Raw genomic sequence first — 16,325 nt, 5'->3', positions numbered from 1 at the left:
CTCACCCCTCCAATTCCATTTTTCTTCCCATCGTGCTTTCCGGCATGAGAACTGTGAATTGTATACGTGCTTTTTTTTCTCTCAGAGATTTCCCCATTCTGACATTGAAGTTAACTCTTTCCCATAGGTTCTAGACAGATGGCTTCGATTCAAAGTCCACTTCTGCCTTTCTGTGCTCAGATGATCTTGGGCAAGTATGAACCCCTCTGGGCCTCCATCTCTCCACTGGCAAATGAAGAAAATAATACCACCCGACTTCTAAGGTCGTCATTGGATTATAGAAGTTAAAGCACTGAATGTTTTCATAAATTCTGTCACATAGGAAATTTTCAGCAAATTGGTTGTCATGAAAAGCCAAATGCATACAATCATAAAATCTAAACAAAGAGTTTCCATCATGAGACTAATGTCACCTGCACCCATGTGTTACAGCCTTTGTCTTATTTTGCCATAAAGGGACAATAAGGGTAGGAAAGTAAAATGGAGCCAGAAGCAATCAATTCGCACAGTGCCCTCCATGAAGTCCTGTGGACTTGTTCCAACCTGCCTCTCACCTTTCAACCTTTCAGTGTTAACAAGGAAACAATAATTGTGGATTTATAAAATTCAAAAATGAAAACTTGTGGGGTGCCTGGGTGGCTCAGTCAATTAAGCCTGGGACTCTTGATTTCGGCTCAGGTCATGATCTCAGGGCCATGGGATCGAGCCCGCATGGAGCCTGCTTGAGATTTTTCTCTCTCCCTCTCCCTCTGCGCCCCCTGCCCCCGCACTCTTTCTCTAGAAAGAAAAGAAAACACTTCAGCCCTGAGAACCAAGAGACTACCCTGCCTTGCAGGTCATCCTGGAGAAACGATGCAGTATAAGGAAGGATGTCTGCCACCCCACCCCTCACAACAGCACGGAGTTCCCCAGAGCACTGTACTATGTCCCCTACAGACAGATGGCAACCCCATGCGCAGTGCAGAAAAGGTGATTCTATGAGGCCACGTGTGCAGGTGGGACAGGACTCTCTGACAGTGACTGTCCTGACTTCGCGCAGGAGGGGGCACTGGCAGATGGGCGGAAAGCTGTGGTACCAGCGGAGGCCGGACTACCCTTGCAGATTAGTACCAGCCAGGTGTGGCGCCCCGAGCTGCGGCTACAGTGGGTGGACGGGACGCGTGCCCTAGCAGCCTGCCAGCGGCCAAGGGGACACCTTTTTGTGAAAATAAGCATCACACAGGATGAGCCCGCTTCTGGCAGGGAAAAAAGTTAAAGGGGTACTCCTAGGCAGAACCAAAAGTCCTCCTGGAGTAACTTCCTTTGTGCAGCCGCAAAGAAACAACAGTGGCAGAGAGAGGGCCACCTGGGTGGCTTAGTTGCTTAAGCTCTGTCATCATCTCAGGTTCCTGGGATCGAGTCCTGGGTGGGGCTCCTTGCTCAGCAGGAAGCTTGCTTCTCCTTCGCCCACTGCCTCCGCTCCCCCTGCTTGTGTGGACTCTCTCTCTCTGACAAATAAATAAAATCTTGAAAAAAAAAATAGTGGTGGAGAGAGCAGGACCAGCGCAGTGTTAGCCTGTAATGATGACGGCCACGGCGGCTGCCACGGAAGGCCTGCTGGTTAGTGCGCATCAGCTCGTGGAATCCTCACAATAACCCTAGGAGGAGAGTACGATAACTAGTACAAATCTGAAATACAAGAAATATTTTTAAAATATTAAATTTTGTCTCCATGGATGAACAGTTCCCATGCCTCCCTGAAAGAGACCTCAGGATGAACAGGTATCCACGAGTTAGAATAAAACAAGTCAGGTTTCTTGAAACACTTGGCACAGTAAGAACATATCAAGCAGACTCCACAGGAGTCACCACAGAAGTTAATTTGCTCCACTGGGGCTATGTTTTGGCTCCGTAAGGAATGAGCTGAGTAACCCTGAGCAAATAATTTCACCCCCATTACCCACATCCTCACCTGCCAAAGGAAGAGATCAGATGCTGCTTTGTGAATTGGTAAACACACACGCTCATACACACAAATATTCTCACTTTTTTTTTAAAGATTTTATTTATTTAAGAGAGAGAGAGAGAGCGCTCAAGCGGGGGGACGGGCAGAGGGAGAAGGACAAACAGACTCCGAGCTGAGCATGGAGCCCAGTTGGGCTCCATCTCAGGACCCTGAGATCATGACCTGAGCCGAAATCCAGAGTCAGAGGCTCAACCGACCGAGCCACCCAGATGACCCAAATATTCTCATGCTCTTAATGAAACTATTACCATGACTGAAGTCGATCTCGCAACCCAACAGCCACGTTAATGAACACGGAGCAATGCAGAGCCCAGAGCATGGAGCTCAGTGTCCTTTCTCATAACCCTGCAAACATGCACCCACCTCTCCCAAGTGCCAGGCAGGACTGACTTTCAAATGAGAAAGATTTGTTTCTAAGAAGCAAACTATCCCAACTTTTATAAATGCATCAATTACTTGATACTGGCACAAGCATTCCTCTTGTGTTCTTGCTTCTCTCCACCAGACACACATATTCCATCATCCCCAAGAACACAACCAACCTCAGGACATACCTGGAAATTGGCTACAATGCCCATTCCGATACATCCCACCAATCCAAGAACTAGCGACACCAGGTTAAAAACAGGCGTGCTGAAATAGCTGGTTTGATTTTGCTTCTCTACTATTTTATATCTTGTGTACATTGTGGCTGCACCTGGAAAGGAAAGGTACTTGGATGAAATTTTATTATTTGACCTTTTAGAACAAAAACACAGGGCAAGTTCTGCATTGCTTTTTTAAAATCTGTATTTCGATTTCCTAATTGCCAGAGTCTCCCACTCACCCACCCAGTCCTTCCTCACCCCATCTTACTGTCTCTTCAGTGTGATGGATACACACACACACACACACCTCAACTTGACTGTTACCCTTTTCACATAAATGCTACTGTGCATGTATTCTGTGACTTGCTTTTTTTCACGTAAAGGAAATCACCACAGAGATCTTACCGTGTTGGTGCAAATAAGTCTACTTCATTGTTTTTAGTGGTTTCATCATGGTATATATTTCGTCATTCCCCAAATGTTGGAGGTCTACACTGTCTCTATGTTTTTCCTGCTACAAACAATCCTCAATGCAGAGCCTTGTACACAAGTCCCTGGCACACTTTCAGTGCTTCTGGAAGACAGATTCCTAGAAGTAATATTACTGGAGCAAAAACCGTGCACAATTAAAATGCCAAGAAGTATCCGCAAATTGCTCCAACACTGTATTGTAGCATTTATACTGTCACAGGAGAATCTGAAAGCAATTCTGCACGCCGTTGCCTTTTTAATTATTGCCAATCCAATGAAAGAGAAATGGCAACCTGTTGGTTTAATTTGCATTTCTCTGGCCATTAGTGAGATTGAGCAACTTTCAGTATGTCTGTTGGTCATCTGCATTTCTTCTTCTGAAAATTGCATTTAAATTTTTTCCGATTTTTCTCTTGAGTTTGTCTATTCGTTTTTAATTTGCAGTTGCTTTTCACACATTATGCACATTAGCTTCGCTTTTTGTACCTTTCATCACTTAGAAGCTTTAAATTTTTTATCTACTAAATCTGCCAATTCTTTACTGTTTAGCTTCTGGGTGTTGTGTAAGCTTATCCCTCTGCCCCTCCTCGCACTCGTGTGCCCGCACGCTCGCACACTCTCTCTCAAATAAATAAACCTTTAAAACAAAATTATACACACCAAGACCGAACCCTAATGTAAACTGTGGACTTTGGGTGATAATGATATGTCAATGTAGGCTCAGCAACTGTAACAAATGTACAACTCTGGTGGGGGATGACAATAGTGGGGGAGACTCTGGGTGGGGGGCTGGACATATATGAGAAATCTCTACCTTTTGCTCAATTTTTCTGTGAACCTGAAACTGTCCTGAAAAATAAAGTCTGCTAAAAAATAATGAAAAATTATATACAAACTGTAAACAACACACTTCACTTGAGACTATGAATTTTTCATTTATTATTAATAATTATTGTGTACTTACCAAGAAATGCAGAGAAGTTTATCATAAATCCAAAAATCCCACTCTCTGGAGGTGTTGTTCCTGTGTCACTGACAAAGAGGAATGTCCACATTATTAAAAAGGAATTCTGTTGAGACCTCTGGGAGGCACGTGACTGGCAATTTTATTATGGTGGTTCTTCTGTGTGTTTGGCCACTTTGAATTATATAGACTTGTTCTGATTTTGTTCTAAAGTGTTTTCATTCTAGCTCTGAAAAATCTAAAACTCATTTTTCTACCATGAGAGATTACATTTAATTTTTTTCCATTGTAAAAAGCTAGGAAATATTTAAAGTGAATGAGAGTGGTGTTTTTCACATGATCAAGCCCGAAAAACTCGATGTGTGTTCATTCTCATTAAGAACTGAATGTGACTATTTTGGGGGGGGGAGTCTAAAATCAAGTTTGATAAAGCAACTATTTGGATTTTAAATATACGTAAACACATCGTTTAATTTTTTTTAATAATTTGATTTATCCACAAGAGTTTCCACTGCTGCCAACAGGATGGTGGGAAACTGAGCAATAGTATTGATGCCTATCAGAATTTATGGAAGCAATAGGGTATCAAGGATATATTAATTGTGATAAAGTATTTTAACAAAAAATAGTTTCTACAGGGCATGTTTCTGGTGCGGTCAATCAATTCATTAAATGAGCTGGAAAAAATTAATTAAATGAGCTGGAAAGTAGTGTTTGATGTGTTCTGTGTTCTACTCATTCATACCAAGGTTTACATTTTTACATGGTCCCGTAAAGCAGTAGTTTAAAACTGATGGCCAAAGAGTTCTCAACATGAAACAACTCGTACCCGTCTTAAGTGCTTCCCCTTTTCAAAACAGCTCTGAAACTTCAGTATTGAAACACCGATCATGTTGAAAGGCACACTTCAAATGCTCTGAGGAATTCCACAAGAAGTCCATGTGTGCAAAAGTCTTTCAGTTTGTGCACACTTAGTATTTGAAGAGTATCAAGAGGTTGAGACTCCCCCTTACAACAAATACTTCCATTTCTATTTCAATCTCAGCGGCACTTGGACCTGTGAGAATCTGGAGGGTTTAGAATTTCACATGATCATTTCTCCTACAAATAACCATTTTTCTCCCCAAAGGAATGTTAAGGGGGAAAAGGCTGCACAATGTGTGGGATGTCTTTCTGAGCACGACGTGGGTAAGAGGAGGGGACCGGAACCAGTCATGGAAAAAGGTAGAGATGGCTTTTACCCCCCAGGCAGCACTTTGGCCCAAAGATCAGATCTCACATAGAAATCAAGCCTTCTGTTCTTGGCCTCAGGATATAAAAAGGAGCTTCCAAGTGAGTCATGCAAGAGTACTTGTGATCACAGGCCTGACAGCACCTGCCACATGCCAGAGGGATTGTTTGCTTATTTGTGGAGAAAGGAAGGAAATGGAAGAGTGAGGATATTTATGGGGATAGGTAAGTAGTTGGAGGGAAGAAGGTGCCCTGACAGGAGATAAGTCGAGCAGACTCTGGAACTACTTGCCCACGGACAGCGAACCAAGACGTGTCAAGGGCCCAGATGTACAGTCCCCATGACATCAAACACGTGATCTGAAAGCTCAGAATTTCAGGGTGGTACTTTATTCTTGTTTATCTGTACATTTAAAACCACATGAGGCACCTGGGTAGCTCAGCCTGATAAATGTCTGACTTCTGCACGGGTCATGATCTCAGGGTCCTGGGATCGAGCCCCACCTCCTGAGTGGGGAGTCCGCATCTTCCTCTCCCTGTGCCCCTCACCCTGCTCATGCTGTCCTCTCTCAAATAAATAAATAAAATCTTACAAAATAACAATAATAAAAAATAAAATAAAAATAAAACCATACAGGCAGAATCAAATCTGCTTTGTAAATAGCCATTCCATATGTATTTGTTGAATGAATATCAGTACTAGAAATGAAAAAAAAAAAACCCCAAACTTAGTAAATACCACTTACTAAGCATTTACTACATGCCAGACACTGTTAGGTGATTACCATACATCATTTCATTTTACCCTCACAACCTGGAGGTGAGTCTTATTTCAACCCCATTTTACTAAGGAAGAAAGTGGTATTAGAGAGGTTACATAATTGATTCAAGGTCATAGGTTATCAAGGAAATGAATCTATATTCCAGTTATTAAACACAACAGACCTAAAATGGAGTTGCTTATGCTAAGCCCCAAGTCACCAAACTGAGAATTATAGTTTCAGTTCTCCTGGAAATGGAATCTTAAACCAGTCATTCAGGAATCAGCCGATCAGCATTTGTTATGTAATCTGCCTGATAAGACCCCCTGCCCTCAATAGGGAAAGTAGGCTTGCAATAATCAATTGGCTATTTGCCAGGTATAACTTCCTTGTCCCTGCTCCCTTCTGCCTATAAGTCTTTCATTTTGTACAGTTCCTCAGAGCTCCTTTCTGTCTGCTAGACTGGATGCTGCCCAATTCATGAATCCATGAATAAAGCCAGTAAGATCTTTAAAATTGTATTCAGTAAAATTTTGTTGTTAACACAGTCCAGATATCTGACTCCCTGACTTCCCTGTCTCTGGTGCGCCCTACAGCAGGCGAGGAGTGGAGCAGTTAGAATGACTGCAGGTGGGGGCAGAGAATGAACACTGATGTGCTCCAGAGGGAGCCTGATTTGTAGCACAGGCCAATTTCCATGGTGTAAATGCTCCCAACATGTCAAAGTTCAAGCTGCCAAATGTAGGTCGCTGAACATTGAACTGGAAGAAATGTACACACTTGTCTCTCAAGAGCATGCAGCAGCTGGCTCCAGCACGCCGTGGGGATGAACCATGACGGTAATGAAAAGACAGCATCACACCTTTCTTGTATACCAGCAAATTGTAAGCTAGGCAGGACCTCATAACTCCTCGAATGCCATAACTGAATTGTAAAACATTTTTGACAAATACTGACTATCATAGTAAGTCTGATTTTCTTTCAGGATTAGAGTCGACAACACCTACCATCAGTGCATGAGCACCGATGGGCCTACATTCCTACACCTGGCACTACAACATAAGCAGTGACTACACTACAAAAATTTGGGGAAATATTAGTGTCCTGCATTCATAACCAGGCATTTGATTAAATGTAACCATCTTTAAAATTTTTTTATTCGACTCCACAAATACCATGAAATTTATCTTCTCATCAACAAAATATTTAAGAGATACCTACTATGTGTTAGATACAATCTGAGTCACGAAGTACCCGATCTATCAGGTAGGAATGTTCAGTGTGTGATTTATTCCCATTAAGTGGCAAAATGGCACCTAACTACATATGGTGAAATTTCACTCAAGAATATTTCTTTCTTTTTAAGATTCTATTTATTTATAGAGAGAGAATGAGCAGTGGGGAGGGGCGGGGCGGGGGGGGGAAGCAGACTCCCTGCTGAGCAGGATGCCTGAAGTGGGGCTCTATACCAGGATCCAGAGATCATGACCTGAGCTGAAGGCAGACGCTTAACTAACTGAGCCACCTCTCACTCAAGAATATTTCAAGAAAATTTTCTACGCAGCAAATAAAGATGTGACACTTCTAAGAACTTTTAAGAATAAAAAAAATTAAACTATTTGAGACTAATCCCAAATAAAAAGCTTTTGCACAGCAAGGGAAACCATCAATAAACAACTTACTGAATGGGAGAAGATGTTTGCAAATGATATATCCCATAAGGGGTTAATATTCTAAAATATATAAAGAACTTATATAACTCAACACCAAAAAATAATAATAATCTAATTAAAAATGGGCAAAGGTCTTGAATAGACATTTTTCCAAAGAATGGCCAACAGACACATGAAAAGATGTTCAACATCACTCATCATCAACAGCAAATCAAAACCGCAATGAGATATATCCTCACACCTGTCAGAATGACTAGAATTAAATGACAAGAAATAACAAGTGTTGGTGAGAATGTGGAAAAAAGGGAACCCTCTTGCACTGTTGGTGGGAATGTAAACTGGTGCAGCCCCTGTGGAAAAGAATATGGAGGTTACTCAAAAACTTAAAAATAGAACTACCATACAATCCAGTTATATCATTACTGGGCACTTACCTAAAGAAAACTAAAACACTAATTCGAAAAAATTTACGCGCCCTATGTTTGTTACAGCATTATTTACAATAGCCAAGACATTGAAGCAACCCAAGTGTCCACTGATTAGATAAACAAGATATGGGCTACACACACACACACACACACACACACACACACACACACACACAATGGAAGATTACTCAGCCATAAAAAAGAATGAGATCTTGTCATTTGCAACAACAAAGATGGACCTAGAAGGTATAATGCAAATGAAACACAGAAAGACAAATACCATATGATTTCATTCATATGTGTAGTTTAAAAAACAAAGCAAATGAACAAAGAAAAGAGACAAACCAAATCAAACCAAAACAAAACAAAAAACCAGACTCCTAACTACAGAGAACAAACTGGTGGTTGCCAGGGGGAGGTGGGTGGGGGATGGGTGAAATAGATTAAGAGTACACTTATCATGATGAGCACTGAGTAATGTATAGAATTGTTGAATCACTATATTGCACACCTGAAACTAACATGACACTGTACGTTAATTATACTTTAATTAAAAAAAAAGAATAGTAGTGGTTGCCCATTATCACCAATAAAAACGAAAGGCTCTTTTACCTTAAAATGTTCTTTTAAGTCTTTCAGTCTCTGAGCTAATATGTTACATCATTAAAATAAATATCACATCACATCTTCTGCCTGACATTGGAATCCAGATGAACATAACGCCCAGGGGGTACCAAGAGAAACTGTGGGTAGACTCTTTTTATTTTTATTTTTTTAAGTTCACACTAAATGATCTCACTGCACAAAGGCTGAGGTAGCAGTATTTGGTTGGTGTAGCTATATTTGGGTGCTGATTCAGGAAACTGGAAAATGAATAAGTGAATCAGTGAAACCGATTGCCTCCCAACCTTGCAAAATAGTCTGCCCACCCAACTCCCACCACATGATTCTGTACCGTGTGGCTGAAGCAACATGGTTCTGGTCCTGCCCCATCCCAGCTACCTCCTCACTTGCCTCCTGGTAAATAACGCACTTCCTGGAAACTGCAACGGGAATAGAAAGTAATTGTTCATTTGCTTGTGACTTAGAAGCTGTTGAGGCTGTTTGTAGACAGTTGTTTCTAGGGTAGGATTGTGTCTAGGAAATCAACTTACATCTACATTTCCTTTATTTACATCTCTACCAATTAAGTTCACCGTGGAAAATTCCAAGTTGTCTAACATCCTTCTCCAAACTAATTTATGAATTTACACCAGTGCATAATCATTTGATGCTCAAAGGAATGAAAACAATGCAAAGAAGACCTACATGATAGTATAAGCTTGATGGAATGCTGTTCTCTAAATCACTGGATACAAGTAATTCCATCATTCCAAAGCCTGGAGTCATGGTTTATGGGGGAAGGGGGGACTGACAAGCTGACAATATGCAAAATTATCTGCTTGCCCAGGCTGAGGTTTATTAGGCCCTAAAATTCCAGGCCCGTTGCTTAGAAAAATTAATCAGGACTTAGAACCTGAAGACACTGAACGCAACAATAAAGGAGACTGTTACTTCCTTTATCTTCACGATATTTAAATATAATATTTGAAAGGAAGAAGTAGGATAATAAAAAGTCATTACATTTTACTAGGTACTTTTAATTATTAGGGCTAACTTTTTGGCAGCTTCATTTGCTGATGATTACCCTGAAGTGGGAAGCACCATATAGCTCTATTAACCATTTTTAAACTTAAAAAGAATTTCCTACTCATAAATACAAGCAACTCACTCTATTCTCACCCCACCCACATTCAAACTGCCCCCCTTTCTAGCATCAATCCAAGCTCCCTCTTTCTTCACACACACACACACACACACACACACACACACACACACACACACAAATTGGTGGGGGTGGGGTGGGCAGAAGGAGCCGGAGAGACAGAATCTCAAGCAGCCTCCACACCCAGCAGGGAGCCCTACGCCGCCTGGCGAGGTCCCACAACCCTGAGGTCATGACCTTAGCCAAAATCAAGAGTCCGACGCCTGAGCCACTCAGGCGTCCCACAATTTTTTTTTTTAATTGTTAAGTGTCAGGAACTATGCCAGGTGATGGGGATACAAAGATGAAAAAATAACTCACTAACCTTCAAGAAGCTTAGTATCTAACACAAATCAAGGATTCGTTGATTCAATACATAGTTACTGATTGCGTTCAACCTAACAGGCGACTTTGTAGGCATGGTGAATGTGGTGACAAATAAAACAGAAAACGCCCCTCCTGCATGAAACTTACAGACTGTGGAGGGCAATAAAAAGAGTCTAGGGTGATGAATGCTGTGAAGAAAGTTGGATCCAGGACTCAAAGAGAGGTGAGCCGCCTCCTTGAGATGGGGTACTCTGGGAAGGGGACTTGAACAGAGATCTGGATGAAGTGGAATATTTGGGCCAGGAAATTTACAAGCAGAGGAACAGCAAAGTCAAAGGCCTTACGGTGGCAATGTATGAGAGGAACTGCAAGGAAGCGGCAGTGACTGGAGAGGAGTGAGCAAGAGTGCGTGTGTGCTTATGGGGGAGGGAGTCGCGGGGAGCCCCAGGGTCATGGTAAGGACTCTGAATGTTATTCTAAGACGATAGGAAGCTGTTGAGGGCTAAGCGCTGGGAAGTGATATGACGCTGATTGATGTTCTTCAAGAATGTTGTGAAAAGGCTGTAGAGAGGCAAGCATGGACCAATGAGATCCGTTAGGAATCTATTTCAGTAGTTTGTCAAGAGATGACAGGGGCTGGGGCCTGGGTGGTAATGAAGGCGGAGGTGATAAGAGCTCAGATTTGGGAAGTTTTCTGAGAGGGGTCTCTAGAAAGCATCCCTGCTTGGACTATTGCTGCTAATATTACAAAAGAAATTTTAAAATTAACATTTCCTCAGCACTTACACTCGGCCAGGCGCCTCTTATTTGGTCTTCACAACTTTGTAAGGCAAGCACTTATTATGCCCATCTTCACGATGAGGAAATGGAGTCTTAGAAAAGTAATTCGCGGGGCGCCTGGGTGGCACAGCGGTTAAGCGTCTGCCTTCGGCTCAGGGTGTGATCCCGGCGTTATGGGATTCGAGCCCCACATCAGGCTCTTCTGCTATGAGTCTGCTTCTTCCTCTCCCACTCCCCCTGCTTGTGTTCCCTCTCTCGCTGGCTGTCTCTATCTCTGTCCAATAAATAAATAAAAAATCTTAAAAAAAAAAAAAGTAATTCGCTCAAGGTCACGCAGATAGTACACGGGAAAGCCAAGCCATGCACCTAGAGCTGTCTGATTTCAATGGACACAACTTAGGAACTTTCCCCTGCTGTGCTATTTTACGTTTCTTTCTATGAAAACTTATCATTTCCGTGTGAGTTTGTAGTGCAATGTAACTACAGCCAGGACCACATGCGCTGATGTCCTTGGCAAGAACCGCGTCTACAACGCAGGTACCTGAGGGACTGACACGCGATTCCTGTCAGGTAAGGAGGACTGTTGAGTAGAACATTCTTTTTTTAAGTTGAAATTGAGACTTTATATTTAAAAACTGGTAGCCTTGCAGCAGTCAGACTTTTGAGCGCTACTCTACCATCTTTTTAGAAGTAGGAGTAACAGAAGAAAAACATTCCCAATTTTATTTTACCTGAAAAAAAAAGAATTTTATGCAATCCAATGACAATGGAAAATTTAAACAGAGAAGAAATTACACACATTTAAAGTTGACTCAGAAGCCAAACAATAGGTGATGCATCCATCACCTCAATTAATTTTTGAGCTGTGAAAGTTTGGGATTTTCAGTTTTCTTATTATGCTTTTCTCAGGATTAAATAATTTGGATAATGTTTTTCTGAAGAAAATGTGAAGCTCTAAATTATCATTTCAAGGATACTTTTCTAGCTGAAAGTTTTCAATGGCAAGCCCACCTTTTCATCCTCTGACACCATGGCTGAGAGATACTACGAAGTAATTATCGCCACACTATAAAGACTGAAGCGTCATTAACATCATGTCAGAATATGTGACTTTATACACACAGAACTTATTATTTGATTATTTATTACCCTGGACTCCACTGCTTTTTGGTTGTTTGGTTTTTTTAATGTTAGGTAGTTAACATACAGTGCAATATGATTGGCTTCTGGAGAAGGATTCAGTGATTCATCCCTTACATACAACACCCAGTGCTCATCACAGCAAGTGCCTTCCTTACACCCATCTCCCATGCAGCCCATCCCCCACCCACATCCCTCCATCAATCCTCAGTTTGTTCTCTATCGTTAAGAGTTTCTTACGGCGGGACATTGTCATAATACGGGGGTAAATGATGAATGGTGGGCATGAACACTCTATGTGACATGGTCTCAATGGTATAAAAGATAAAAATGTGTATTGTTGTTTATAAATATGCTTACATATATACTTAAATATATCTTACAAGATGAGTAATGAGTATTCTATGGATTGTACTGATGAACCTTGGGCATTTTGCATCCCTGCTCATATATATTAGATATTGTTGAATGATTGTATGTAAATAGAGTCCAAAATTATGTAAGTCAAGCCAATAATATATTTCTAGAAAGTTGAGATTTGAAATATTTATTTTCTGTTTCTGTATTTCTGATTTTTTCACTATGATTGTTACTTTTTTATTTTAAAAGCATAAAATACACCTTCACAAGTTATTGCTCCTGGAAAACTGCATATTGTGTAACAGTACAAACAGAAGTGAAAAGCATGATCCAAAATGATATGTACAAATAGATAACGGGGATCAAGAGGTACAAACTTCCAGTTACAAAGTAAGTCACCGAGACGAAAAGTACAGCATAGGGAATAGAGTCAATAATATTGTAATAATGCTTGGTGACAGATGGTACTACACTTACCCTGATGAACACGGAGTAATGTATAGAATTACTGAATGACTATAATGTACAGCTGAAACTAATATAACACTTCAATAATAAATAAATTAATAAAATAAAATTTTAAAATAATATGTAGGAGTGAACCCAATTTTATAAAAAATAGGTGAATATTAACATGGAAATGTAGAAGTACATAGACATGTAAAGCTTGTATGAACTTGTAAAGAAATGAGAAATTCCTAGGATTCCTAGAATGTTGGGTTCATGTTTGCTCTCTATTTCTATAATATAGTTCTTTGTTTTCTGGAAAAAAAAAAAGTTTCTTATGGCTTGTTTCCCTCTCTCCTGTTTTCCTTTTCCCCCTTCCCATATGTTCACCTGTTTTCTTTCTTAAATGCCACATATGAGAGAGATCATATGGTATATTTGTCTTCCTCTGACTGACTTCTTTCACTTAGCATAATATACTCTAGCTCCATCCATGTCGTTGCAAATGGCAAGACTTCATTCTTTTTGATGGCTGAGTACTATTCCATTCTTTATATATACCATATCTTCTTTACCCATTCATCAGTTGATGGACATTTGGGCTCTCTCCATAGTTTGGCTATTGTTGATAATGCTGCTATAAATATCCAGACCCCACTCTTATGGTTGAAATGGAAGCAAAAATTGCCTGAAATGCAATGTAGTTAGTAATCAAAAAAGCTGGTTTAGGCAGAAGTCATCACAAATTATGGTGGCTCAGTCGTTGAGCGTCTGCCTTCAGCTCAGGTCATGATCCCAGGGTCCTGGGATTGAGCCCCGCATCTGGCTCCCTGCTCAGTGGGAAGCCTGCTTCTCCCTCTCTGACTCCGCCTGCTTGTGTTCCCTCTCTTGCTGTCTCTCTCTGTCAAATAAATAAAATCTTTTAAAAAATTATGTGGATACAAAAAAAATTATGTGGATACATACACACGACAAGCAAATAAATGTACGCACATTCATTTCCCTACCTGTTGACATGGCTAAGACCATTTTGTGAGTACCAGTCCACCGTGTGTCTCCCTGGCATATAAGCCACATCTACTCTGAATGATGTCATTTCTAGTTTTTGGTCCTTTAAAGTAGAAGGAAATCTTAAAGATGTTTTTGAAGCAATTTAAGTGCAGAATCCTACTAGTTTTTTTAAATCACTTTTTGTAAGTCTTTCCATTTGTCATAAACACGACTAAATAAGACTGCAATTTTTTGACAACTTGTCTCTTTTGAATCTTCCCAAAGCATTCAACAGAATTTTCTTGAAAATTACAATTCTTTTTTTGCATTCACAGACCAACAGTTTATGTACAGTGAGTTAAATCACATAATTACAATAAATAAAATACAACTGGCATAAATGCATTTGGGAACAAACACAGCTGGCATTGGATAAGCATACAAAGAAACAGGTGAGAGAAGCCAACAAGCACCCCAGAGAGTGACCAGTGTTGGGAGAGGCTTTCAGAGACCACTGGCTTCAGTCCGTGTATTTTTCAGAGAATGAGGTTACCAGTTAACCCAGCAAGTTGACTGAGGTTGATTAAGAAAACTTCCACTAGGGGCGCCTGGGTGGCACAGCGGTTAAGCGTCTGCCTTCGGCTCAGGGCGTGATCCCAGAACGCTGGGATCCAGCCCCGCATCAGGCTCCTCTGCTGGAGGCCTGCTTCTTCCTCTTCCACTCCCCCTGCTTGTGTTCCCTCTCTCACTGGCTGTCTCTATCTCTGTCGAATAAAAAAATAAATAATCTTAAAAAAAAAAAAAAAGAAAGAAAGAAAACTTCCACTATACTGGCACCTGACTGGCTCAGTGGATACAGCGTGTAACTCTTGATCTTGGGGTTGTGAGTTCAAGTCCCACGTTGGGGATAGAGATTACTTAAAAAATACCTTCTGCTATAATCACAAATAAACCAATTACTTATAAAATTAGCCCTCAAACAAATGTCCTTTCCTACTTAATCCTAGCATCTATCCAGACCAATGTGGACTGGTCCCTTGATGATACTATTAGCAAATGCTTACAGAGAACTTATGTTCTTGCGCCAGGGTGATAATGAGTTCTAAGTGAGTCCACATGTTAATTGAAAAGGGATGTGCTATTACTAACCCACAGAAAAGCAGAGAGAAATCAAGCAACCTGTCCCAGGTCCTATAGTGAGAGCACACAGTGGAGTTGTATTCTAACCAAAGTTGCCTGCTCCAAAGCTGTTCCTCTATCCAACAATGTAAGTCAAACTGACTACACAGTGAGGCTGCAAATCTTGTAAAACATGGAGAATTTCATGAAGTTGACAGAAATGGTGTTGGAGAACAGCTAGAATGGCAGCCCAAGTTAAACAACAGTGAGCACGGGCAGAATCAGTCAACAACTGAAGGGAGACGAACAAAACGGGCATAATGAAAGCAGGCCCATCTGGCATAAATTATCTTAGCATTCAGCCACTATTTCCTAAGCACCTACTACGTGTCTGGCACTTCCATAAATGCAAGGGATGCAGCAGGGAGCAAACCCTAAATCTCTACCCTCATGAAACTCATATTCTGTGCGAGAAACAGACAATAATCAAGATCAGTATCCTTACACACAGACTGGGATAGGCGGTGATGGGTATTAAGGAGGGCACATATTGCATGGTGCACTGGGTGTTATACGCAAGTAATGAATCATGGAACATTGCATCAAAAACTAAGGATATACTGTATGGTGACTAACATAATAAAAAATTATTATAAAAATTATCCTTACACACAGATTAAGAATGGTCATTGGAAAAAGTGAAGTCATAAAACATGTCTGCGAAAATGAGCCTCTTCATATCTCCCTTCACAAGACAAATGTGAAACTAAGGACTTCACACAATCATAAAACTGTCTTGGAAAAAGTATATACCCTTCCCTTAAAAAAATCCACACCTGAATCATTTTAAGATTTTTGTTTATGATAAGAATTTTGTCTTTTCATTTTCTTTGTTCATTACAAGATATGTTCATTATAATGAATTTTGTTCATTATTAGATCTAGCACCTAACTGCGATTATAATCTAAATTTTATGATAGGTTTTTTTTTTAAGATTTTATTTATTTGACAGAGAAAGAGACAGCCAGCGAGAGAGGGAACACAAGCAGGGGGAGTGGGAGAGGAAGAAGCAGGCTCCCAGCGGAAGAGCCTGACGTGGGGCTCAATCCCAGAACACTGGGATCACGCCCTGAGCCGAAGGCAGACACTTAATGACTGCGCCACCCAGGCGCCCCTAAATTTTATGATTGTTAACCAAGTGAAAGATAAAATAATTTCCCTAATTTGTAGATTCATTT

At 40.7% G+C, this 16,325-nt stretch overlaps 1 protein-coding gene across 1 annotated transcript in view; it reads right to left on the bottom strand.

Moving 5' to 3' along the window:
• Positions 1 to 16,325, bottom strand: part of DRAM1 (DNA damage regulated autophagy modulator 1) — a 33,940-nt gene that overhangs the window by 12,824 nt on the left and 4,791 nt on the right. The window contains exons 2-3 of the mRNA XM_034643808.1: positions 4,028 to 4,095; positions 2,560 to 2,702 (exon numbers count right to left, since the gene is read on the bottom strand). Coding sequence (XP_034499699.1) covers positions 2,560 to 2,702; positions 4,028 to 4,095 — 211 coding nt within the window. The remainder of the gene's footprint in view (positions 1 to 2,559; positions 2,703 to 4,027; positions 4,096 to 16,325) is intronic.

This window comes from Ailuropoda melanoleuca, chromosome 15, assembly GCF_002007445.2.
Source record: "Ailuropoda melanoleuca isolate Jingjing chromosome 15, ASM200744v2, whole genome shotgun sequence".
NCBI classification, from domain to species: domain Eukaryota; kingdom Metazoa; phylum Chordata; class Mammalia; order Carnivora; family Ursidae; genus Ailuropoda; species Ailuropoda melanoleuca.
Note: the sequence above shows the minus strand (reverse complement) of the source record. Positions and strands in the feature narration are given on the sequence as shown.